The sequence below is a fragment of the Poecile atricapillus genome, chromosome Z, assembly GCF_030490865.1.
Source record: "Poecile atricapillus isolate bPoeAtr1 chromosome Z, bPoeAtr1.hap1, whole genome shotgun sequence".
NCBI lineage: Eukaryota > Metazoa > Chordata > Aves > Passeriformes > Paridae > Poecile > Poecile atricapillus.
This window is the reverse complement of record NC_081289.1, coordinates 1,532,073-1,559,003: the sequence shown is the minus strand read 5'-3', so window position 1 is coordinate 1,559,003 and position 26,931 is coordinate 1,532,073. Positions and strand designations below refer to the sequence as shown.

The following is a 26,931-nucleotide window of genomic DNA, read 5'->3' as shown; positions in this document are numbered from 1 at the left end:
TGTTGTGTCCCTCGGGATTTGGGATCTGTTGGGATTTGGGATCCATTGGGATATGTCGGGATCTGGAATTTATTGGGATTTGGGATCTCTTGGGATCTGTTGGGAGCTGGGATCTGTGGTGATCCAGGATCCGTCGGGATCTGCTGGGATCTGTCGGGATCTGTTGGGATTTGGGATTTATTGGGATTCGGGATTTGTTGGGATCTGTTGGGATCCGGGATCCCTGGGGATTTGTGATTTATTGGGATTTGGGATCCATTGGGATTAATTGGGATTTATTGGGATTCGGGATCCATCGGGATCTGTCGGAATCCCTTGTGATTCGGGATTCCCGGGTGTTTTGGGATCCGCGTTGATCCGGGATTCCCGGGTGTTTTGGGATCCGCGTTGATCCGGGATTCCCGGGTGTTTTGGGATCCGCTGTGATCCGGGATTCCCATGTGTTTTGGGATCTGTTGTGATCCGGGATTCCCGGGTGTTTTGGGATCCGTGGTGATCTGGGATCCCGGGTGTTTTGGGATCCGCTGTGATTCGGGATTCCCGGGTGTTTTGGGATCCCTTGTGATCCGGGATTCCCGGGTGTTTTGGGATCCGCTGTGATCCGGGATTCCCAGGTGTTTTGGGATCCCTTGTGATCCGGCATTCCCGGGTGTTTTGGGATCCCTTGTGATCCGGGATTCTGGGTGTTTTGGGATCCGCTGTGATCCGGGATTCCCGGGTGTTTTCCAGCTCCGAGCCTTTGCCCGCGCCAAGGCGGCTGCCGGGTACAGCCCCGAGGAGCTGCGGGAGAGCTTCGCCTTCCTCCTGTTCGAGCGCGAGGACGAGGTACCGGAATAACAACAACAACCGGAACAGCAACAGCGGGAATGACAACAGCGGGAATAACAACAACGGGAATCATGGGAATAACAGCGGGAATAACAACAGCGGGAATAACAGCAGCAGGAATAACAACAACGGGAATAACAACAGCGGGAACAGCAACAGCGGGAATAACAGCGGGAATAACAGCGGGAATAACAACAATGGGAATAACAACAACGGGAATAACAACAGTGGGAATAATGGGAATAACAGCGGGAATAACAACAATGGGAATAACAACAGCGGGAATAACAACAGCGGGAACATCAACGGGAATAACAATGGGAATAACAACAGCGGGAATAACAACAACAGGAACAACAGTGGGAATAACAACGGGAATAACGGGAATAACAGCAGGAATAACAACAACAGGAATAACAACAATGGGAATAATGGGAATAACAGCGGGAATAACAATGGGAATAACAACAGTGGGAACAGCAACAGCGGGAATAACAACGGGAATAACAACAACGGGAATAACAGTGGGAATAACAACGGGAATAACAACAGCGGGAATAACAACAACGGGAATAACAATGGGAATAACAACAATGGGAATAACGGGAATAACAGCGGGAATAACAATGGGAATAACAACAGCGGGAATAACAACCAGCGGGAACAACAACGGGAATAACAGCGGGAATAACAAGGGGAATAGCAATGGGAATAGCAATGGGAATAACAATGGGAATAACAATGGGAATAATGGGAATAACAGCGGGAGTAGCAACAGTGGGAATAGCAACGGCGGGAATAACAGGAATAACGGGAACAATGGGAATAACAGTGGGAATAATGGGAATAACAACAGGAATAATGGGAATAACAGCGGGAATAACAACAGCAGGAATAACAACAGGAATAGCGGGAATAACAACAGCGGGAATAACAGGAATAACAGCGGGAATAACAGCGGGAATGAATAACAACAGTGGGAATAGCAACAACGGAAACAACAGGGGGAATAACAACAGGGAATAACAATGGGAATAACAGCAGGAATAACAATGGGAATAACAGCGGGAATAACAACAATGGGAATAACAACAGCAGGAATAACAGCAGGAATAACAGCGGGAATAACAATGGGAACAACAGCGGGAATAACAACAGGAATAACAATGGGAATAACGGGAATAACAGTGGGAATTACAGCGGGAATAGGAACAGCGGGAATAACAACAGCGGGAATAACAACAGGAATAACAATGGGAATAACAGTGGGAATAGCAACAGCGGGAATAATGGGAACAATGGGAATAACAGCGGGAATAACAGAAATAACAGCGGGAATAACAACAGTGGGAATAACAAAGGGAATAATGGGAATAACAATGGGAATAACAACAGCGGGAATAACAGCGGGAATAGCAGTGGGAATAATGGGAATCCCGCTCAGGAATTCTGGGAATACCACGTGGGAATTGTGGGAATTCTGCTTGGGAATTGGGCTGTGGGATTACAGGGAATTATTAGGAAATATTCTTTGGAATTATTAAGGATTATTATTTGGAATTCTTTAGAGTTATTAGGAAATATTTGGAATAATTGGGAATTCTTTGGAAGTGTTTGGAATTCTTTGGAAATATTCTTTGGAATTCTTCAAAATTCTTTGGAAATATCGTTCTGAATGATTTGGAATTCTTTGGAATTATTTTTTGGAATTCTTTGGAATTATTCTTCGGAATTATTTGGTTCCTTGGAGTTTTTTTTAAATTCCATTTTAATTTAGGAAAAATCTGGGAATCCACTGGAAATTCCATTTTAATTCCATTTAATTTTGGGAAAACCTGGGAATCCACTGGAAATTCCATCTGAATTTAAATAAATTTTAGGGAAAAATTTGGGATCCCACAGGAAATTCCATTTAAATTTAGGAAAAAATTTGGGAATCCACTGGAAATTCCATTTTAATTCCATTTAATTTTGGGAAAATCTGGGAATTCACTGGAAATTCCATTTTAATTTAGGAAAAAATTTGGGAATCCACTGGAAATTCCATTTAAATTTAGGAAAAATCTGGGAATCCGCTGGAAATTCCATTTAATTTTGGGCAAATCCGAGATCCCGCAGTCGAATTTTCCTCCCTCCCTTCAGATATTCCTTGGAATTCCAATCCTTTAAAATTCCAAGGATCGGGAATTCCCTTTAACCCTTCAAAAACATTTTCCCAACTCGATTTTTTTTCCCAAAATCCCGGGAAAAAAGTTGGGAAAAGCGGATTTTTCCCTGTTTTCCAGGCCAGGGCGGTGTGCCAGCGTGGGCTCCGCGTCAACAGCAGCTCCCTGCGATCCCTGGGAGATCCCGCCAAAGGTAATTCCCAACGGGAATTCCGGAGCCGCCGGAAAAGGGAGAAATTCCAGGGGTTTTACAGAAAAAATCCCGGGAAAAACGGAGGAAGGGGAAAAGGGAAAGGAGGAAGAGGAGGGAATTTGTTGGGGGGGAATTCTGGGATTTTTCCTGGGATTTTTGGGGTTTCCTTCAGGGAATTTTGGGATTTTTTTTTCCCAGGGACTTCTGGGATTTTTCCCAGGGATTTTTTTTGGATTTTCCTTCTGGGAATTCTGGGAATTTTTTTCCTAGGGAATTCTGGGATTTTTCCATGTTTTTTTTTTTTATTTTCCTTCTGGGAATTTTGGGATTTGCCTTCAGGGAATTTTGGGATTTTTTTCCCAGGGAATTCTGGGATTTTCCTTCAGGGAATTTTGAGAATTTTTTTTTCCAGGGAATTCTGGGATTTTTTTCCCCAGGGAATTCTGGGATTTTTCCAGGGATTTTTGTTATTTTGCTTCAGGAAATTCTGGGAATTTTTTCCCAAGAAATCTGAGATTTTCCCCCAAAGGAATTCTGGGATTTTCCCAGGGAAGTCTGGGATTTTTTTCCAGGGAATTTTTTGTGATTTTCCTTCAGGGAATTCTGGGAATTTTTTTCCCACAGAATTCTGGGATTTCCTTCAGGGAATTCTGAGATTTTTTTCCCAAGAAATCTGGGATTTTCCCCGGGGAATTGTGGGATTTTTCCAGAGATTTTTAGGGGTTTCCTTGAGGGAATTTTGGGATTTTTTTTTCCAGGGAATTCTGGGATTTTTCCAGGGATTTTTGGGGTTTTCCTTCAGGGAATTCTGGGAATTTTTTTTTTCCAGAGAATTCTGGGATTTTTCCAGGGTTTTTTTTATTTTCCTTCAGGGAATTTTGGGAATTTTTTTTCCAGGGAATTCTTGGCTTTTTCCGAGGGATTTGCCCAGGGAATTCTGGGGTTTTTTCCTTCAGGGAATTCTGGGATTTTTTCCTCAGGGAATTCTGGGATTTTTTCCCAGGGAATTGAGGGATTTCTTCCAGGGAATTCTGGGATTTTTCCAGGGACTTTTTTGGATTTTCCTTCAGGGAATTCTGGGAAATTTTTCTCAGGGAATTTTGGGAAATTTTTTTCCAGGGAATTCTCAAACATTTCTCAATTTTTGGGAACATTTTGCATTTCCTGGGAATATTTCTCATTTTCCGGGAATACTCCTCAATTCCCTGGGAACATTCCCGCCGCTCTGAGCCGCGGATTTTTCTCCCTCTGTTCCCTCCAGGAACAAAAAACCAAAAAAACCCCCAGAAATACCCAGAATTCCCAAAAATCCCAGCAGAATTCCGGGAGGAGAATCCCTCATTCCCGGGATTTTTTTTGGGAATTCCCATTCCCTGTTTTCCAGGTGTTTACATTTCCGAATATCCCGACTGGCAGCGCGGCAAATCCGGCTTCATCGTCATCTGCCGCCTCATCAAGGTAATTCCGGCTTTTCCTGGGAATTTCGGGAATTTTGGGAAGTTTGAGGGGATTTTCCCCATTTTTGGAGCTGATTCCGATCCCAAATTCCCAACATTGGGAATTTCTCTTTTTGCTGCTTGGAATTTTCATGGGATGGAAAATCAGACTCTGATTTTTCCGGTTTTTCCTTCAAATTCCAGGAATTTTGGGAAGTTTGAGGGGTTTTTTCCCATTCCTGGAGCTTTTTCCAATCCCAAATTCCCAATATTGGGAATTTCCCTTTTTGCTGCTTGGAATTTTCATGGGATTGAAAATCAAACTCCAGATTCCCATTTTTCCTTGGAATTTTGGGAAGTTTGAGGGGTTTTTCCCCATTCCTGGAGCTGATTCCAATCCCACATTCCCAACATCAGAAATTTCCCTTTTTGCTGCTCGGAATTTTCGTGGGATGGAAAATCAAACCCAAATTTTTCCCAGGAATTTTGGGAAGTTTGAGGATTTTTTTCCCCCCATTCCTGGAGCTTTTTCCAATCCCAAATTCCCAACATTGGGAATTTCTCCTTTTTCTGCTTGGAATTTTCATGGGATTAAAAATCAAACTCCAGATTCCCATTTTTCCTTGGAATTTTGGGAAGTTTGAGGGATTCTTTTCCCCATTTTCATGGGATGGAAAATCAAACCCAAATTTTTCCTTGGAATTTTGGGAATTTTGGGAAATTTGAGGGATTTTTCCCCATTCCTGGAGCTGATTCCGATCCCAAATTCCCAACATCGGGAATTTATCTTTTTGCTGCTGAGAATTTTCATGGGATGGAAAATCAGATCCAAATTCTTCCCATTTTTCCTTGGAATTCCAGGAATTTCACAAAATCCAGGAATTTTTCCCGTTCTGCTTCCCATTTTTCCCATTTCCAATCCCGACTCCCCCAAAAAAACCCAAACCCCAAAACTCCCAAAGCTCTTCCTTCCCCCATGGAATTCTCATGGAATTCCCTATGGAATTTTCCATGGAATTTCTCATGGATTTTCTCATGGAATTCCCCATGGAATTCCCTATGGGATTTCCCATGGAATTTTTCATGGAATTCCCCATAGAATTCCCCATGGAATTCCCATGGAATCCCCCATGGAATTTTCCATGGAATTTTTCACGGAATCCCCCATGGAATCCCTCATGGAATTTCTCATGGAATTCCCCATGGAATTTCCCACAGAATTTTCCATGGAATTTTTCACTGAACTTCTCACAGAATCCCCCATGGAATTTCCCATGGGATTTTTAGTGGAATTTCCCATGGAATCCCCCATGGAATTTCATAGAATCCCCCATGGAATACCCCATGGAATTTCATGGAATCCCCCATGGAATCCCCCATGGAATTTCATGGAATTCCCCATGGAATCCCCCATGGAATTTCATGGAATCCCCCATGGAATCCCCCATGGAATTCCCCATGGAATTTTATGGAATCCCCTGTGGAATCTCCCATGGAATCCTCCATGGAATCCCCCATGGAATTTCATGGAATCCCCCATGGAATCCCCCATGGAATCCCCCATGGAATCCCCCATGGAATTTCATGGAATTTCCCCTGGAATTCCCCCGGCAGGGCAAGGTGCGTCCGGTCTCCGAGAGCTCCGGGAGCTGCAGCCGCCCCTCCCCCGGCTACGACTGCCACGCCTCGGCGCGGAGCGGCCAGGTACGGATCCACCGGAGAATCCCACGGATCCCATGGATCCCGAGGATCCCACCGGAGAATCCCACAAATCCCACGGATCCTGAGGATCCCACCGGAGGATCCCGAGGATCCCACGGATTTTTCCGGGTGTTTCCCAGTGTTACGTGTTCGAGGTGAGCGGCGGCGGCGGCGCGGCCGAGCGGCCCCGGCAGGTCTGTCCCTACATCCGGCTGGCCTGGAGCCGGGAAACGCGCCCGGAACACGGAGCCGGAATGTGAGAGACGGGCGGGAACGGCCACAATGGGAATGGGAATGGGAATGGGGGAATTCTCATGGGAATGGGAATGAGGGGAATTCCCCATGGGAATAGGAATGGGGAAATTCCCTGTGGGAATGGGATGGGAATGGGGGAATTCCTGATGGGAATGGGGTGGGGAAATTCCCAATGGGAATGGGAATGGGGAAATTCCCAATGGGAATGGGAATGGGAAATTCCCCAGTGGGAATGGGGTGGAATGGGGAAATTCCCAATGGGAATGGGATGGGGAGATTCCCCATGGGAATGGGATGGGGGAAATTCCTGATGGGAATGGGGTGGGGAAATTCCCAATGGGAATGGGAATGGTGGGAAATCCCCATGGGAATGGGATGGGGGAAATTCCTGAGGGGAATGGGGGAATTCCCGATGGGAATGGGATGGGGGAAATCCCAATGGGAATGGGATGGGATGGGGGAATTCCCCATGGGAATGGAGTGGGGGAAAATTCCCATGGGAATGGGGTGAGAATGGGGAAATTCCCGATGAGAATGGGGCAGGATGGGGAAATGCCCCATGGGAATGGGCTGGGAATGGGGGAAATTCCCAATGGGAATGGGGTGGGGTGGGGAAATTCCCATGGGAATGGGAATGATGGGAATTCCCCAATGGGAATGGGATGGGGGAAATTTCTGATGGGGTGGGGGAATTCCTGATGGGAATGGGGAGATTCCCAATGGGAATGGAATGGGGGAAATTCCTGATGGGAATGGGGTGAGAATGGGGAAATTCCCCATGGGAATGGGGTGAGAATGGGGAAATTCCCAGTAGGAATGGGAATGATGGGAATTCCCCATGGGAATGGGAATGGGAAATTCCCCAATGGGAATGGGGTGGGAATAGGGGAAATTTCCCATGGGAATGGGGTGGGATGGTCTTTTCCCAATGGGAATGGGGCTGGGGATCCTTTCCCAATGGGAATGAGGAATTCCCCATGGGAATGGGGTGGAGAAACTTCCTGACGGGAACGGGAATGGGAAATTCCCAATGGGAATGGGATGGGAATGGGGGAATTCCCCATGGGAATGGGGTGGGAATGGCCTTTTCCCAATGGGAATGGGGCTGGGGTTCCCTTTTCCCCCTGGAATTATTCCCATTTTTCCCTTTATCCTGGAATTATTCCCATTTTTCCCGTCCTTTCCTGGTTTTTATTGTTTTTTCTCCAGAGCGGAGCAGAAACCCCAAGGTGAGAGCGCAGGGAACGCTCCAGGGTTGGGGTTTTGGGGTTTTTGGGGTTTTGGGTTTTGGGGGTTGTGTTTTTGGGGTTGGGGTTTTGTGGGTTTTGGGTTTGGAGTTTGGAGGTTTTGGGGTTTTGGGTTTTTTGGGTTTGGGGGTTTTGGGGTTTTGGGTTTTTGGGGTTGGATGTTTGGGGTTTTGGGTTGGGTGATTTGGTTTTTGGGGTTTTGGGGTTTTTATGGTTTTGGGTTTGGGGGTGTTTGGGGTTTTTGAGGTTGGGGTTGGGTGTTTGGGATTGGGTGATTGGGATTGGGGTGTTTGGGGTTGAATGTTTGAGGTTTTGGGGTTTTTGGGGTTTGGGGTTTTGGGGTTTTTGGGGTTTTGGGTTTGGGGGTGTTTGGGGTTTTTGAGGTTGGGGTTGGGTGTTTGGGATTGGGTGATTGGGATTGGGGTGTTTGGGGTTGAGTGTTTGAGGTTTTGGGGTTTTTGGGGTTTGGGGTTTTGGGGTTTTTGAGGTTTTGGGTTTGGGGGTGTTTGGGGTTTTTGAGGTTGGGGTTGGGTGTTTGGGATTGGGGTGTTTGGGATTGGGGTGTTTGGGGTTGGGTTTTTGGGGTTTGGGGGTGTTTGGGATTGGGTGTTCGGGGTTTTTGGGGTTGGGTGGTTGGGATTGGGGTGTTTGGGGTTGGATGTTTGGGTTTTTGGGGTTGTGTTTTTGGGGTTGAGTTTGGTGTTGGGGTTTTGGGTTTGGGGTTGGGTTTTTGCCTTTAGGGTTGTGCTTTTTGGGGTTGGGTTTTGGCTTTGGGGGTGAGGTTTTGGGGTAGGGTTTTTGGGGTTGGAGTTGGGTGTTTGGGGCTGTATTTGGGGCTGGATATTTGGGACTGTATTTGGGGCTGTTTTTGTTTATGTATTTGGGGCTGTTTGTTGCTGGTTTTGGGCCTGTATTTGGGGTTGTGTTTAGGGTTTTTTGGGGGCTGTGTTGCTGTTTTTGGGGGCTGTGTTGCTGTATTTGGGGTTGTTTTTGTTGCTGTATTTGGGACTTTTTGGGGTTGTTTTTTGGGTTGTTTTTGTTGCTGTATTTGGGGTTGTTCTTGGGGTTGTTTTTGTTGCTGTATTTGGGGTTGTTTTTGGGGTTGTTTCTTTTGCTGGTTTTGGTGCTGTTTTTGGGGTTGTGTTTGGGGTTGTTTTGGGGGTTGTTTTTGTTGCTGTATTTGGGGTTGTTTTTGGGGTTGTTTTTGTTGCTGTTTTTGTTGCTGTTTTTGGGGTTGTTTCTGGGGTTGTTTTTGTTGCTGTTTTTGTTGCTGTTTTTGTTGCTGTATTTGGGGTTGTTTTGGGGTTGTTTTTGTTGCTGTTTTTGTTGCTGTATTTGGGGTTGTTTTTGGGGTTGTTTTTGTTGCTGTATTTGGGGTTGTTTTTGGGGTTGTTTTTGTTGCTGTTTTTGTTGCTGTATTTGGGGTTGTTTGGGGTTGTTTTTGTTGCTGGTTTTGGGCTGTCCCCTCTGCCTGTCCCATGGGGTTGTTGCCGGCTGTTGCAGCCCCGTGCCGCTGGCGGGGTCAGCTCTGCCTGCGGGGTCGGCGCCTGGGAACCATCGCCCTGCGCAGCGCCCACGGCGCCGTCCCCGCCCAGCTGTGAGTGCGGCCCAGGATTCCTCAGCCTCTTCCTGAGCCTATTCCTGATCCTATTCCTGCTATTCCTGACCCTATTCCTGTCCCTATTCCTGCTATTCCTGCTCTTTCCGAGCCTCTTCCAGAGCCTTTTCCTGAACCTTTTCCTGTCCCTATTCCTGCTATTCCTAAGCCTTTTCCTGTCCCTATTCCTGCTATTCCCGAGCCTCTTCCTGAGCCTCTTCCTGACCCTATTCCTGCTATTCCTGACCCTATTCCTGCTATTCCTGTCCCTATTCCTGTCCCTATTCCTGACCCTATTCCTGCTCTTCCTGAGCTTCTTCTCGAGCCTATTCCTGCTATTCCTGACCCTATTCCTGCTCCAATTCCTGCTATTCCTGCTCTTCCTGAGCCTCTTCCTGAGCCTATTCCTGCTATTCCTGACCCTATTCCTGACCCTCTTCCTGCTCTTCCTGACTCTATTTCTGCTATTCCTGACCCTATTCCTGTCCCTATTCCTGCTATTCCTGCTCTTCCCGAGCCTCTTCCAGAGCCTTTTCCTGAACCTTTTCCTGTCCCTATTCCTGCTATTCTTGCTCTTCCTGAGCCTTTTCCTGCTATTCCTGCTCCTCCTGCTCTTCCCGAGCCTCTTCCCGAGCCTTTTTCTGTCCCTATTCCTGCTATTCCTGACCCTATTCCTGCTCTTCCTGCTCTTCCTGAACCTTCCCGAGCCTCTTTCTGCTCTTCCTGAGCCTTTTCCTGTCCCTATTCTTGCTCTTCCCGAGCCTCTTCCCGAGCCTCTTCGTGAGCCTTTTCCTGCTCTTCCTGAGCCGCTTCCTGCCCCAATTCCTGCTCTTCCCAAGTCTCTTCCCGAGCCTCTTCCTCCTATTCCAGAGCCTTTTCCTGAGCCTCTTCCTGAGCCTTTTTCTGCTCTTCCTGAGCCTGTCTCTGTTCCTATTTCTGCTATTCCTGAGCCTTTTCCTGCTATTCCTGCTCCAATTCCTGCTCTTCCCTCTTTTCCTTCCCCTCCCGCTCTTCCTGCCCTTCCTGCTTTTCTGCCCCTTCCCTCTTTTCCTGCTCTTTCCCTTTCCCTCTTTTCCTGCCCGTCGGGACCTTTGGGAAGGCAGGGCTGGGGCAGAGATGAATTCCTGATCTAGAACCCATCCCAATAATCCAAATAATCCCAATAAACCCCATAAACCCATCCCAACAATCCAAATAAATCCCATAAACCAATCCAAATAATCCCAACAATCCCAATAAATCCCAACAATCCAAATAAGTTGCAGAACCCATCCCATTTTCCCAACAAATCCCAACAATCCCAATAAATCCCAACAATTGCAACAATCCCAATAAATCACAGAACCATCCCAGCAATCCCAATAAATCCCATAAACCCATCCCAACAATCCCAATAAATCCCAAAACCCATCCCAACAATCCCAACAATCCAAATAAATCCTGACAATCCCAATAAATCCCAAAACCCATCCCAACAATCCCAATAAATTCCAACAATCCCAACAATCCCAATGAATCCAAACAATCCCAATAAATCCCAAAATCCATCCCAATAATCCCAATAAACCCCATAAACCCATCCCAACAATCCCAACAATCCAAATAAATCCCAAAACCCATCCCAATAATCCAAATAAATCCCAACAATCCAAATAAATCCCAACAATCCCAACAATCCAAATAAATCACAGAACAATCCCAGCAATCCCAATAAATCCCATAAACCAATCCCAAAAATCCCAGTAAATTCCAATAATCCAAATAAATCCCAATAAATCCCAGAACCCATCCCAACAATCCAAATAAATAAAAATAAATCCCAACAATCCCAAAAATCCCAGCTCCATCTCAACAATCCAAATAAATCCCATAAACCCATCCCAAAAATCCCAATAAATCCCAACAATCCCAAAAATCCCAGATCCATCTCAACAATCTCAATAAATCCCAAATAAATCCCAATAAATCCCAATAAATCCCAAATAAATCCCAATAAATCCCACAAACCCATCCCACCAATCCCAATTTTCCTGAGCTTTTTCATTTTTTCTTACCATTCCCACAGAATTCCCAACTTTTTTTCCTTAATCCCAGATTTTTCCATCCCCTCAGGCCTCCCACCCTGGATCTCCGCCACGTGATGGAATTGACCGAGCTCAGGAAAAAACTCCCGGAAGCCGCGTTCCGGAAAAAAAACTACACCGGCAACGACGGTGGGTTGGGAATATCCCAAATTCCCGGAATTTCCAACCGTTCCCGGCTCCGTCCAGCCGGGAATCCATGGAAAATTCCCGGTTTTTTCCTTTTCCCAGTTTGTTTCCAGGGGTTTTTCTGCAGCCTCTACGAGGTGGAAATAACGGCCAAGGATCGATCCCGGCTGGATCCGCTGCTGGAAAAGCTCAAGGAAAAGGAGCTGGTGAGGATTTTCCCGGAATTTTTTCCGGGAATTTTTTTCCGGGATCGAGGCCTGGGAATGGAATTTTTGTTATCCAGAAGGAATTCCTGGCTTCCAATGGGGATTTTCCGGCTTTTTTTTTTGGCCTTGGTTGTTGGTTCAGTTTCCGGTTGGGAATTCCATTTAAATCCATTTATTTCAACGATTAATTCAGAAATTAATTAATTTCAATGTATTTTCATTATTTAGTTCTATTTCAATCCATTTATTTCAATCATTAATTCAGAAATTAATTAATCAATTTACTTCTTTTTTTTAAATTTCATTTCCATACATTTATTTCAATCATTAATTAAAAATTAATTTATTAATTAATTTATTTTCATAATTTAATTCCATTTTAATCCATTTATTTAAAAGATTAATTCAAAAATTAATTAATTTCAATTTATTTCCATTATTTCCATTTCAATCAATTAATTTCAATCATTAATTCCAAAATTGATCAATTTCTGTTATTTAATTCCATTTTAATCAATTTATTTTAATGATTAATTCAGAAATTAATTGCAGTTTATTTATTTTTTTAATTCAATTTCAATCCATTTATTTCAATCATTAATTCAAAATTAATTCATTTAATTCCAAAATTAACCCATTTAATCAATTTATTTCCATTATTTCCATTTCAATCAATTAATTTCACTCATTAATTCCATAATTAATCAATTTAATCAATTTATTTTTGTCATTTAATTCCACTTTAATTAATTTATTTTAACCATTAATTCAAAAATAATTAATTTAAATTTATTCCCCTTATTTAATTCAATTTCAATCCATTAATTTAAATCATTAATTCCAAAATTAATTAATTAACCAATTTATTTCCATTATTTCCACTTCTGTCAATTAATTTCAGTTATTAATTCCATAATTAATTCATTTAATCAATTTGTTTCTGTTTTTAATTTCATTTCCATCCATTGATTTCAACCATTAATTCAAAATTAATCAACTTAATTCCAAAATTAACCCATTTAATCAATTTATTTCCATCATTTAATTCCATTTTAATCCATTTGTTTCTATCTTTAATTCAAAAAATTTTTAATTTCAATTTATTTCCAGTCTTTCCATTTCAATCAATTAATTTCAATCATTAATTCCAAAATTAATCTATTTAATCAATTTATTTCTGTTATTTAATTCCATTTTAATCCATTTATTTTAATTATTAATTCAGAAATTAATTGCAATTTATTTCTTTTTTTAATTCCATTTCAATCCATTTATTTCAATCATTAATTCAAAATTAATCAATTTAATTCCAAAATTAACCTACTTAATCAATTTATTTCTGTCATTTAATTCCATTTTAGTCTGTTTATTTCAACCATTAATTCAGAAATTAATTAATTTCAATTTATTTCTTTTTTTAATTCCATTTCAATCCATTTATTTCAATCATTAATTCCAAAATTTATTCATTTAATTCCAAAATTAACCCATTTAAGCAATTTATTTCCATTATTTCCATTTCAATCCATTTATTTCAATCATTAATTCCAAAACTAATTAATCAACTTGCTTGTTTTTTTTAATTCCATTTCCATCCATTTATTTCAACCATTAATTAAAAAAATTTCAATTTATTCCCATTATTTAATTCTATTTCAAGCCATTCATTTCAGTCATTAATTCCAAAATTAATCCATATAATTTCAAAATTAATTAATTAAATCAATTTATTTCTGTTAATTCCATTTCAATCCATTTTTTCAACCATTAATTCCAAAATTAATCTATTTAATTCCAAAATTAATTAGTTTCATCAATTTATTTCCGTTATTTAATTCCATTTCCATCCCTTTATTCCATCCCAGCGGCTCCGGGATCAGATTCCCGGGATTTGCAGGGATTTTTGTGGGATTTGGGTCGGGAATTTTGGATTTGGGATTTTCCTCTCTCTGTTCCAGGCGATCCTGAAATTCCTGCGGGAGCGCGGAGCGCTGCTGCTGCTGCCGGCCCGCGGTGAGCCCCGCCTGCCCCTGGGCCCGCCTTTAAGCCTGGCTTTAGGCCTGTCCTTAATCCTGCCCTTAATCCTGCCCTTAGTCCTGGCTTTAGTCCTGCCCCTAGGCCCGGCTTTAGGCCTGGCTTTAGTCCTGGCTTCAGTCCTGCCTCTGGGCCTGGCTTCAGTCCTGCCCTTAGTCCTGCCCTTAATCCTGCCCTTAGACCCGGCTTTAGGCCTGCCCCTAGACCTGGTTTTAGGACTGGCTTCAGTCCTGCCTTTAGGCCTGCCCTTAATCCTGCCCTTACTCCTGGCTTTAGTCTTGCCCTTAGGCCTGGCTTTAGGCCCAGCTTGGGGGCTTCAGAAACCCAAACCCAGCCTGGGGTCTTTAAACTGATCCTGGGGCCTTAAACCCAGCCTGGATCCTTTAAATCTGGGTTCTTAACCCCAGCCTAGATCCTTAAACCCAGCCTGGATCCTTTAACTGCATCTGGGATCCTTAAACCTGGCCTGAGCCCTTAAACCCAGCCTGGCTCCTTAACCTGAGCCTGGGTTCTTCAGCCAAACCCAAATTCCTGAACCTAAACCTGAACCCAGACCTGGATCCCTGATCCCCATTCCCGGATCCCATCCTGGATCCCAATTCCCGGATCCCATCCCTGACACACTCCTGGATCCCATCCTGAATCCCAATTCCCGGATCCCATCCCCAGCCTGGATCCCATCCTCCTTCCCTGAGCCCTGACCCACTCCTAGATCCCATCCCAGATCCCATCCCCATTCCAGATCCCTGACCCACTACTGGATCCCATCCCAGATCCCGTTCCTGGATCCCATCCCTGACCCCTGACCCACTCCTGGATCCCATCCTGGATCCCAATTCCCGGATCCCATCCTGGATCCCATCCCTGACTCATTCCTAGATCCCATCCTGGATCCCATCCCAGATCCCGGATCCCATTCCAGACCCCTGACCCACTCCTGGATCCCTGATCCCAATTCCCAGATCCCATCCCGGATCCCTGACCCCTGACCCACTCCTGGATCCCATTCCCATGTGGATCCCGGCTGGATCCCTGATCCTGGTTGGATCCTGGTTGGATCCCTGATCCCGGTTGGATCCTGGTTGGATCCCTGATCCCGGTGCTCTCCCGCAGCTGCTCCGGCCGAGGATCCCAGCGGCCTCGTGGCGCTGTTCCTGTTCCCGGCTCCACGCGGCCTCACAGGTACGGACACACGGACACACGGACACACGGACAGACACACAGACGGACACACACATGGACACACACACACACACACAGACAGACAGACACACGGACACACAGACACACACGGACAGACACACACACACGGACACACACACGGACACACGGACAGACAGACACACGGACACACGGACAGACAGACACACGGACACACGGACACACGGACAGACAGACACACACACGGACACACAGACAGACACACGGACACACACACGGACACACGGACAGACAGACACACGGACACGCGGACACACACATGGACACACACACGGACACACAGACACACGGACACACACACGGACACACACACAGACACACGGACACACGGACACACACACAGACACACGGACACACGGACACACGGACACACACACGGACACACGGACACACGGACACACGGACACACACACGGACACACGGACAGACAGACACACACACGGACACACGGACACGGGACATTTTCCCTAGGGATGGATTTTAAATTTAATTTAATTTAATTTAATATAAATTAATTTGATTTAATTTAATTTAAAATTTAATTTAATTTAATTCAGTTTATTTCAACTTAATTTAAAATTGAATTTAATTTAATTAAATTTAAAATTTAATTTAATTCACTTCAATTTATTTTATTTTAATTCAATTCAATTCATTTTGTTTTAATTTAGTTTAATTTATCTTAGTTTAATTCAATTTAATTCAATTTATTTTATTTCAATTTAATTCAATTCAATTTAATTTAAAATTTAATTTAATTTAATTTAATTAGGTTTATTTCAACTTAATTTGAAATTGAATTTATTTCAATTTAATTCAGTTCAAAATTTAATTTAATTCAATTCAATTTATTTTAAATTTATTTCAATTCATTTTATTTTAACTTAATTCAATTAATTTTATTTTAATTTAGTTTAATTTATCTTAGTTTAATTCAATTTGTTTTAATTCAACTTAGTTTATTTTGTTTTAATTAAATTTAAAACTAATTTAATTCAATTCAATTTAATTTAAAATTTAATGTAGTTTAATTTAATTAATTTAAATTCAATTTAATTTAGTATAACTTAAAATTTATTTCAATTTAAAATTAAATTTAATTCAATTTAAAATTTAATTCAATTTATTTCAATTTAATTCAATTTAATTCAAATTATTTTAATTTAATTGAATTTAAAATTTAATTTAACTCAATCTAAAATTTAATTTAATTTAAAATTTGTTGTAATTTATTTTAATTTAATGTATTTTAATCTAATTTAACTTAATTTAAAGTATAATTTAATTTAAAATTTACTTCAATTTAATTAATTTAAATTTTAAATTTAATTCAATTTAATTCAATTTTATTTAATCCAATTCCTTTTTTTAATTTAAAATTTAATTTAATTCAATTTAATTCAATTTTATTTAATTTAATTTTTTTTTTTAAATTTAAAATTTAATTTAATTCCATTTTTCGGGAATTCCATCCCATCCTTTCCTCCCTGGATAAAAACGAGTTTTTATTTCCCTTTCCCAGTTGAAAAGCGGGATCCAGCGGATCCAGAGGATCCAAAGGATCCGACGGATCCGAGGGAAGGCGGCGCCAGGAGCGACTTCTCCCTAAAAATCTCCTCCGTCCTCCCCGGCCTCCGCTACGCCCTGCGGAAAGCGGCCGATGATTCCTCCGGAGATTCCTCCGGAATTCCATCCCGAAACGGCTCCTGGATCCAGGAGCACCTCCAGGAATATTCCAAACTCCAGGAAAACTCCAAACTCCAGGAAAATTCCAAACTCCAGGAAAGTTCCCAGCCCGTTCCCGATCCTTCTTCCTCGTCCCGGGATGAAGGCGCTGCCTCTTCCCAGAAAATCTCGGAGCGTTCCCTGGCCCAGCTGTGCCGGTACCTCTCCGATCCCGACGGATACGCCCTGGGAATAGCGGCGGCCTTGGAATGTCTGAGCGGGAATTCGGGATCCGACTCCGGGAATCCCTCGACGCCTCCGGATGGATTCTCCAAGAGTTTCACCTCTCCCACCAAACCCTGGGGCAGGGAGAACAGGAGGAAATCCAGCCGGATCCTCAGGAAGACGCGGATTCCCGGGAAAAACGACGGCGGGAGCGAGGAGGCGGCAAAGAAAAAATCCGGCGCTTCCTCTTTTCCCAAAAAATCGGGATCGGGGCGGAATTCCGGGCAGCCCATGCTGAAATTGGCCAATCTGAAGCTGCCCCATGGAAGGAAAAGAGGTGAGAGCTGGAAAAACGGGATCGGATCCTTCCCGCGGCTCTGGATCTTTGGGATGGGCTGGGAAAGGTCCGGGAGATCCAAGGAAATGTTGGGAATTATCCCAGGGAAAATGGTTGGGAATTGGGGTTGTTCATCCTTTTGAGGTTGGGTGTTCATGGTTAAAGTGGGATGTTGGGAAGGGATCTGGATCCCGAAAGAAATCCTGGGAAAATCCTGGAAAAATTCCAAAAAAATCTCAAAAAAATCTCAAAAAAATCCTGAAAAAATTCCAAAAAAATTCCCCAAAAATCCCCCCAAAATAAAAAAAATATTTAAAAAAATCCCAAAAAATCCCCCCAAAATAAAAAAAAATTAAAAAAAAATTTTTAAAAAATCACCCCAAAAATCAAAAAAAATCACCAAAAAATCCAAAAAACTAGTAATAAAAAAATCTTCGCAAAAATCCTAAAAAAAACCCCCCAAAATCCTGAAAAAATAAAAAAAAACCCCAAAATGAAAAAATATTTTAAAAATAAAAAAAAAATCCCCCCCAAAAACCACGAAAAAATCACCAAAAATTAAAAAAAAAATCACCAAAAATCGAAAATAATAATAATAAAAAAATCCCCCAAAAATCCCCCCAAAATCCTGAAAAATTAAAAAAAAATCCCCCCAAAATCCCGCCAAAATAAAATAAAATATTTTAAAAAAATCCCCAAAAAATCCCCAAAAAAATCCGAAAAAATCCCCAAAAATAAAAAAAATCACCAAAAAAATCCACCAGAAAAGCCCCACAAAAAATCCTGAAAAAATCCTGAAAAATTCCAAAACAATCCCAAAAAAAATCTCCCTAAAAAGTCCCCCCAAAAAATCCCCCAAAAAATCACAAAAAATTCCCAAAAATTAAAAAAAAATCACCAAAAAATCCAAAAAAATAATTTAAAAAAATCCCCACAAAAATCCCAAAAAAATTCCACAAAAATCCCCCCAGAACCCTGAAAAAATTCCAAAAAAAATCCCCCCAAAATAAAAGAAAAATTTTTAAAAAATCCCCAAAAAATTCCCCCCAAAATAAAAAAAAATTAAAAACATCCCCCAAAAATCCGATAAAAATCCCCAAAAATTAAAAAAAAAATCACAAAAAAATCCAAAATAATAATAATAAAAAAATCCCCCCAGAAATCCTAAAAAAATCCCACAAAAATCCCCCCAAAATCCTGAAAAAATTAAAAAAAAATCCCCCCCCCCAAAAAATAATTTAAAAAATCCCCATAAAATCCCCCCAAAAATCTGAAAAAATCAACAAAAAAAATCTCCCAAAAATCCCCCAAAAAATCCCCAAAAATAAAAAAAAAATCACCAAGAAAATCCACCCAAAAAACCCCACAAAATATCATGAAAAATTCCCCAAAAAATTCCCCAAAAATCACTCCCAAAAAATCCCCCAATAAAGTCCACAAAAATCCAGAAAAAAAAAACCCCAAAAAAATCCCCCAAAAAATCACTAAAAAATCCCCAAAAATTAAAAAAAAATCAGCAAAAAATCCAAAATAATAATAATAAAAAAATCCCCCCAAAAATCCTAAAAAAATCCCACAAAAATCCTCCCAAAATCCTGAAAAAATTTAAAAAAAAATCCCCCAAAAATTCCCCCAAAATAAAAAAAAAATTTAAAAAAATCCCCAAAAAATCCCCCCAAAAATCTGAAAAAAATCAACAAAAAAAAGCTCCCAAAAATCCCCCCAAAAATCCCGGAAAATAAAAAAAAAAAATCACCAAGAAAATCCTCCCAAAAAACCCCACAAAAAATCATGAAAAAATTAAAAAAAAAATTCCCCAAAAAATCCCTCCCAAAAAATCCCCCAATAAAATCCCCAAAAATCCAGGAAAAAAAAAAAAAAAAACCCAAAAAATCCCCCCAAAAATCACTAAAAAATCCCCAAAAATTAAAAAAAAAATCACCAAAAAATAAAAAAAATAATCCCCCCAAAAATTCTAAATAAATCCCACAAAAATACCCCCAAAATCCTGAAAAAATTCCAAAAAAAATCTCCCCAAAATTCCCCCAAAATAAAAGAAAAATTTTTTAAAAATCCCCTAAAAATCCCCCCAAAATTCCGAAAAAACCCCCAAAAATAATTAAAAAAAAATCTTCTCTCCAAGGAAAAAAGTCCCGAAAAAATCCTGAAAAAATCCCCAAAAATCCGGAAAAAAACAAAACAAAACAAATCCCTGAAAAAATCCTAAAAAAATCCCACAAAAATCCACCAAAAAACCCCCACAAAAATCCTGAAAAAATCCCGAAAATTCCCAAAATAATCCCAAAATAAACATGAAAAAAATCCTGAAAAAACCCTGAAAACCAAAAAAATATTCCAAAAAAAATTTAAAAAAATTCCCCCAAATATCCTGAAAAAAATCACAAAAATTCCCCCAAAAATCCTAAAATAATTCCCAAAAAAATCCTAAAAAAAATCTCAAAAAAATCCTCAAAAAAATCCAGAAAAAATCTCTCCCAAAAAATGCCGCATAAAAATGTTGAAAAATCCCCCCAAAAATCCAAAAAAACCCTGAAAAAATCCCAGGAAAAAAGCCCCAAAAATCCCAAAAAATCCCAAAAAAACCCCCAAAAATCCAGAAAAAATCCCAAAAAATTTCCCCCCAAAATCCAAAAATAATCATGAAAAAATAGTGAAAAAATCCCCCAAAATCCCCCAAAAATTCCCCAAAAAATCCTGAAAAGAATCCCAAAAGAATTTAAAAAAAAAAATCCCACAAAAAAATAAAAATAAAAAAAAAAAAATCCAGAAAAAATCCAGAAAAATTCCCCAAAGAAATCCCAAAAAATATTTTGGAAAAAAATCCTAAAATAATTCCCCCAAAACATCCAAAAAAATTCCAAAAAAATTTAAAAAAAATCCCAAAAATTAATCTCCAAAAAATCCAAAAAACTCCCCCAAAATCCCACTTTTCCCTCCATCCATCCTTCTTCCCGATTCATTTGGAATCCCGGGAATTCCCCAATCCAATTCCCGCTTTTCCCCGGGCAGGCGCGGAGGTGCTGGCGGCCGAAATCGTCCACAAGGACGGAAATTCCGCTCCCGACGCTCCCGGCCTGGAATCCAAGAGGCCAAAAACTCTGGAAAAAATCCCGGAGCCGAAGAAGATTCCGGAGGGCGGCGCCAAGGCGGGAAAAAGCAAAACGCAGAAAAATCCGGAAAAATCCGCGTCGAAAAGTCCGGAAAAACAGCGGGAAGAGAACGGTGAGAGAGATTTTCCCGTTGGGAAAGGAATTCCTGTGGAATTGCCCTCGGGATTTGTGGTTCTGGTGAAATCCCTGGATGGGAAAATGGCAGAATTCCCGGAGAATTGGAATTGGATCTGTGATTTATTGATGATGGATTAATTGAGCCTTAAATTCCAAAAAAAAAAGTTCCAGAATTCCCAGAAAAAGTCGGAAAAGTCCCCAAGAAAAGTTTCTGAATTCCCAAAAAAAGTCCCAGAATTCCAAAAAAAGTCACAAAATTCCCAAAAGAATTCCCCAAAAGAGATCCAAAAAAAATTCCCCCAAAAAAATCCCCAAAAAAGTCCCAGAATTTCCAAAAAAAGACATAAAATTCCCAAAAGAATTCCCAAAAAATTCCCCCAAAAAATTCCCAAAAAATTTCCCAGAATTCTCAAAAAAATGTTCCAGAATTTCAAAAAAAAAGAAGCCCCAAAATTTCAAAAAAAGTCACAAAAGTTCAAAAGAAAGAACCCAGAATTCCCCCCAAAAATTCCAGAAGTCCGAAAATAATTCCCCAAAAGAATTCCCCAAAAAAATCCCCAACAGAATTCCCCAGAAAAGTCCCAGAATTCCCCAAAAAAGTTTCTTAATTCCCAAAAAAAGTCATAAAATTCCCAAAAGAATTCCCAAAAAATTCCCCAAAAGAATTCCAAAATAAAGTCCCCAAAAAAGTTTCAGAATTCCCCTCAAAAAGTTCCGGAATTCCCAAAAAAAAGCCCCAGAATTCCAAAAAAAGGTCACAAAAGTCCCCCAAAGTAGCAGAATTCCCAAAAAAGTCATAAAATTCCCCCAAAAAATTCCCCAGAATTCCCAAAAAAGCCCCAGAATTCCAAAAAAAGTCACAGAAATCCCAAAAAAATTCCCCAAAAGAATTCCCAAAAAAAAGTTCCAGAATTTCTAAAAATAAAAGCCCCAAAATTAAAAAAAAAGTCACAGCAGTCCCAAAAAAAGAACCCAGAATTCCCCAAAAAAGTTCCAGAATTCCGAAAAAAGTCCAAGAATTCCCAAAAGAATTCCCCAAAAAAAGCTCCAGAATTCCCAGAAAAGTCACAAAATTTCCATAAAAAGCCCCAGAATTACCCCCAAAAAGTTCCAGAATTCAAAAAAAAGTCACAAAAGTCCCCCCCAAAAAAGTACCAGAATTCCCAAAAAAGTCATAAAATTGCCAAAAGAATTCCCAAAAAAATTCCCCAAAAGAATTCCCCAAAAAAAGTCCCAGAATTCCCAAAAAAAGCAATTTGGGCTGTAAGAATCCCCGAGTTTTTATTTTTTCCCATTTCAAATCTCATTTTCCCCGTTTTAAATTGATTTTTCCCCATTTTAAATCAATTTTTCCCCTTTTCCATGGATTTTTCCCCATTCAAAATCCCATTTTTTTTCCTCTTCCCAGTAAATTTTTCTCCTCTTTCATCTCCTTTTTTCCCTCCTTTTCCTCCCTCAGGCCGGGCGGATCCTCCCTCGAGCCAATCCCGATCCTCCGGAGCCGCCATCCCGAGAAATTCCCTTTATCCCTCCGCCATTCCCGACTTTTCCCTTCCCGATTCCCAGTGCGAATCCCACGCCCTGAACCTGCTGGCCGAGCTGGCCCTGAGCTCCTGCATTCCCGCTTTTCTTCCCGAGGATTCCGGGAATTCCCGGCCCCCGTTCCCCACTTCCGACCACAAATACCACAGGGCGGAAAAACAGAGCGGAAAATCCTCCCCGAGCCGGAACCTTCCGGAAAAATCCCATCCCGACATCCCGGAATCTCCTCCCGCCGAGGAAACCTTGGGAATGTCGAGCGGGAATCCCGAATCCCGGGAAGAATCCCGGGAAGAATCGCGGGAAGAATCCCAAAGCTCCGAGCTGGACACGCGCTCCATCATCTCAGCCGAGCATTCCTACGCCTCCCCGATGCCGGACGATCCCAAAAAAACCGGGAATTCCAAAGGGAATTCCCATCCCGACCTCGTGGCTCCTTCCAAGAGCGGCTCCAGGAATTCCTCGGCGGCTCCTTTGGTGGGGAAGGTGCTGCCGTTCCGGCACCAGCGGAGCGGAGCCTCGGAGCCTCCCGGTTTTCCCGGGAAAAAGGAGGATTTTTCCAAGAGGCACACGGTGAAGGTGAGCGGGAATTCCCTGCGGATCACGTTCCGCTGGGAGGAGGAATATCTGTTCCAGCTGGACAGCCGCTACACCAACGATTCCCTGGAAAAAACCGTCATCCGAGCCCTGCACGGGTAAGGCGGGCTCGGAACGATCCGGGAATGGGATGGGATGGGAATGGGATGGAATGGGATGGGTTTGGGAATAGGATGGAATGGGATGGGTTTGGGAATGGGATGGAATGGGATGGGTTTGGGAATGGGGTTGGTTTGGGAATGGGAATGTTCTGGGAATGGGATGGGTTTGGGAATGGGATGAGTTTGGGAATGGGAATGTTCTGGGAATGGGATGGGTTTGGGAATGGGATGGTTTTGGGAATGGGAATGTTCTGGGAATAGGATGGGTTTGGGAATGTGATGGTTTCGGGAATGGTTTTGGGAATGGTTTCAGTAATGGGATGGTTTTGGGAATTGAATCATTTTGGGAATGTGATGGTTTCGGGAATGGTTTTGGGAATGGTTTTGGGAATGGGATGGGTTTGGGAATGGGATGGTTTTGGAATGGGATGGTTTTCGGATTGGGATGCTTTCAGGAATGGTTTTGGGAATGGTTTCAGGAATGGGATGGGTTTGGGATGGTTTCGGGAATGGGATGGGTTCGGGAATGGTTTTGGGAATGGTTTTGGGAATGGGATGGGTTTGGGAATGGGATGGTTTTGGAATGGGATGGATTCAGGAATGGTTTTGGGAATGGGTTGGTTTCAGGAATAGGATGGTTTTGGGAATGGGATGGCTTCAGGAATGGTTTAGGGAATGGGATGATTTTGGGATGGGATGGTTTTGGGAATGGTTTAGGGAATGGGAATGTTCCAGGAATGGGATGGTTTCAGGAATAGAATGGTTTCAGAAATAGGATGGGTTCAGGAATGGTTTTGGGAATGGGAATGTTTTGGAATGGGAATGTTCCAGGAATGATTTCGGGAATGATTTTGGGGATGGGATGATTCCGGGACTGGAACGGTTTCAGGAATGGGATTATCCGTGCTCGGATCCCGTTGTTTTCCTGGAGAAAAAAAACCTGGAAAGCAACAAAAACCAAACTTGGTGTGGGGTTTTTTTTTTTCCCTTGGAAAAATGGGAGGATTTTGTGGGAGGGGTGGGTGTGGTCCGGCCTGGTGGGGTGCATCCAGAAATCCATCCCGGTGGGAAAAGTGGGAATTCTGCCCCTCTCTGGTCTCACCCTGCAGAGCTGGGTGGGATTTGGGAATTCCCAGAGCAGCTGTGGCTGCCCCTGGATCCCGGGAATGGCCAAGGAAGGGTTGGAGCAGCCTGGGATGGTGGGATTGGAATGGGATGGGATTGAAGGTCCCTGGATCCCATCCCAAAGCATTCCGGGATTCTGGGATTTGGGAGGCTCCGAATCCATCTGGAGGGATTTTTCTGGGAAATGGGGATGGGAAAGAGAGGGAAAGGGAAGGGAGAGCCTTGGTGGCTTCCTGAGATTGCAAGGGAAGCCCCCGGGTCCATCAATTCCTTGGAGAGGAGATGGATCCAATGTCAGGCTCTGGAGCCAGGCTGGGAGAGCTGGGAATGTTCTCCTGGAGAAGGGAAGGATCCAGGGAGAGCTTCCAGCACATTCCAGGGCCTGGAGGGGCTCCGGGAGAGCCGGAATTTGGGAAAGGCCTGGAGGGGCAGGAGCCAGGGAATGGCTCCAGATTGGAAAAGAGGATTTTGGGGTGGGATTTAGGAAGGAATTCCCGGCTGGAATGGAATTCCCAGAGCCCCTGGAATCCCTGGATCATGGCAGGGGTTGCCCTGGCTGGGCTCTGAGGTCATTCCCAACCGAAGCATTCCAGGATTCCGCGATTCCCGTGGCTCCACAGCACCTGAAGCCATGACCCCGATCCCTCCTTCGGAGCCGGCATCTCCTCATTTTCCATTTATTCCCAAAAAAACAGCCGGAATCTGCAGGGAACCACCCCGGGGGCTGAACCCTGCGGGAATCCAGGGCTGAATTCCCGGGGGCGAATCCCAACCGCGCCGAATTCCCGGGATCCGGATGGAGGAGGAGGAGGAGGGTGACGAAGACGCCTCAGCCTCTCTTCCTTTCCCTTCCCAGGCCCTGGAATCCCGAAATTCCCGACGACGTGGAAGGGATGAAGCTGATCCTGCACATGTGGGTGGCTCTGTTCTACAGGAAACCCAGCAAGCTCCTGAGCAGCTCCAGGAAAGTGGTGGAGCACAGCAATCCCAGGAAATTCGTCTCCATCAGCAGCTCCGGCCGTTTCCCGGAGCTCAGCGACGACAGCCAGGATTGCTTCGGCTTCGAGACGCGGCCGGCGGATTCCGGCTCCGATCCCGACCAGATTCCCAGCAGCTCCCTGGATCCCAAAATCCCTTCCCAGCCGGAGAGGATCCCGGCAGATTCCCAGACGGACGCGGACGGAGCGGCCGGAGCCGTGGACAGCACGGTGTCCTCATCCTCGGAGCTGCCCCACGGGGAGGAGGAGGAGGAGGAGGAGGAGCCTTCCTCCACCAGCTGTGCCGAGGGCCTTTCCCTCCAGGAGAATTCCAGGGAAAACCTGGATATGGCAGACAGGGAGCCGGAGGCCGTTCCCGAGGAGAGCGCGCACGACGTCTCGGGCGTCAGCGAGGTGAGGCCGGCTGGGGGATCCTGGGAATGGGAATTTCATCCTAAAGGAGCAGGATTTTCCTCTTGGAAAAGAAGGAAAAAAATCCCCCAAAAATCCCAAAAAGATCCCAAAAAGATCCCGAAAAAATGACGAAAAAGCCCCAAAAAATCCAAAAAAATAAAAAAAAAAAAATCCCAAAAGAATCCAAAAATAATCCCAAAAAAATCCTCAAAAATCCCTCTTAAAAGAACAGGATTTTACTTCTAAAGGAGCAGGATTTTGCTCTTGGAAAAAAAGAAAAAAAATCCCCCCCAAAAATCCCAAAAATATCCCAAAAAAATTACGCAAAATCCCCCCAAAAAATCCCCCCCCAAAATAAAAAAAAAATACCCCCAAAATCCCAAAAGAATCCAAAAAAATCCCCAAAAACGCCTCTTAAACGGACGGGGTTTTACTCCTAAAGGAGCAGGATTTTCCTCTTGGAAAAGAAGAAAAAAAATCCCAAAAAAGTCCCCCCAGCAAATAAATTTTAAAAAAAATCCCTAAAATTGTCTGAAAAAATCCCTGTTAAAAGGACAGGATTTTCCTCTTGGAAAAGAGCAGGAATTTTCTCCTAAAAGAGCAGGAATTTTCTCCTAAAGAAGCAGGATTTTCCCCTTAGAGAAATGGGATTTTCTTCTTAAAAGAGCCGGATTTTCCTTCTAAAAGAACAGAGTTTTCCTCTTAAAAGAACAGGATTTTCCTCTTGGAAAAGAGCAGGAATTTTCTTTCTAAAAGAGCAGGAATTTTCCTCCTAAGAGCAGGATTTTTCTCCTTATAGAAGCAGGATTTTCTTCTTAAAATAACAGGATTTTCCCCTTGGGAAAAACCTGGAATTTTCTCTTAAAAGAGCAGGATTTTTCTCCTTAGAAAAGAGTAGGATTTTCTTCTTGGAAAAGAGCAGGAATTTTCTCCTAGAAGAGCTGGAATTTTCTCCTAAAGAAGCAGGATTTTCGCCTTGGAGGAGCAGGATTTTCTTCTTAAAAGATCAGGAATTTTCCTTCTAAAAGAGCAGGATTTTCCCCTTGGAAAAAAAGTAGGAATTTTCTCCTTGGAGGAGCAGGATTTTCCCCTTGGAAAAGAGCAGGAATTTTCATCTTGGAAAAGAGCAGGAATTTTCATCTTGGAAAAGAGCAGGGATTTTCTCCTTTGAAAAGAGCAGGAATTTTCCCCTTGGAGGAGCAGGATTTTCTTTGTGGAAAAGAGCAGGAATTTTGTCCTGTAGGAGCAGGAATTTTCCCTTTGGAGGAGCAGGATTTTCCCCTTGGAAAAAAAGCAGGAATTTTCTCCTTGGAAAAGAGCAGAAATTTTTTCCTATAGGAGCAGGAATTTTCCCCTTGGAGGAGCAGGAATTTTCTCCTTCGAAAAGAGCAGGAATTTTCCCCTTGGAGGAGCAGGATTTTCTTCGTGGAAAAGAGCAGGAATTTTGTCCTGTAGGAGCAGGAATTTTCCCTTTGGAGGAGCAGGAATTTTCCCCTTGGAAAAGAGCAGGAATTTTCTCCTATAGGAGCAGGAATTTTCCCCTTGGAAAAGAGCAGGAATTTTCCCCTTGGAGGAGCAGGATTTTCTTCGTGGAAAAGAGCAGGAATTTT

At 42.7% G+C, this 26,931-nt stretch overlaps 1 protein-coding gene across 1 annotated transcript in view; it reads left to right on the top strand.

The window, feature by feature from the left end:
• Nucleotides 1-26,931, top strand: part of LOC131592668 (protein TASOR 2-like) — a 44,243-nt gene that overhangs the window by 6,702 nt on the left and 10,610 nt on the right. Inside the window, exons 3-17 of the mRNA XM_058864341.1 lie at nt 730-825; nt 3,114-3,186; nt 4,571-4,644; nt 6,237-6,326; nt 6,464-6,579; nt 7,788-7,807; nt 9,329-9,422; nt 11,535-11,635; nt 11,735-11,838; nt 13,797-13,851; nt 14,986-15,054; nt 16,616-17,320; nt 20,351-20,563; nt 22,028-22,802; nt 24,787-25,321. Of these exons, the coding sequence (XP_058720324.1) occupies nt 730-825; nt 3,114-3,186; nt 4,571-4,644; nt 6,237-6,326; nt 6,464-6,579; nt 7,788-7,807; nt 9,329-9,422; nt 11,535-11,635; nt 11,735-11,838; nt 13,797-13,851; nt 14,986-15,054; nt 16,616-17,320; nt 20,351-20,563; nt 22,028-22,802; nt 24,787-25,321 (3,120 nt within the window). The remainder of the gene's footprint in view (nt 1-729; nt 826-3,113; nt 3,187-4,570; nt 4,645-6,236; nt 6,327-6,463; nt 6,580-7,787; nt 7,808-9,328; nt 9,423-11,534; nt 11,636-11,734; nt 11,839-13,796; nt 13,852-14,985; nt 15,055-16,615; nt 17,321-20,350; nt 20,564-22,027; nt 22,803-24,786; nt 25,322-26,931) is intronic.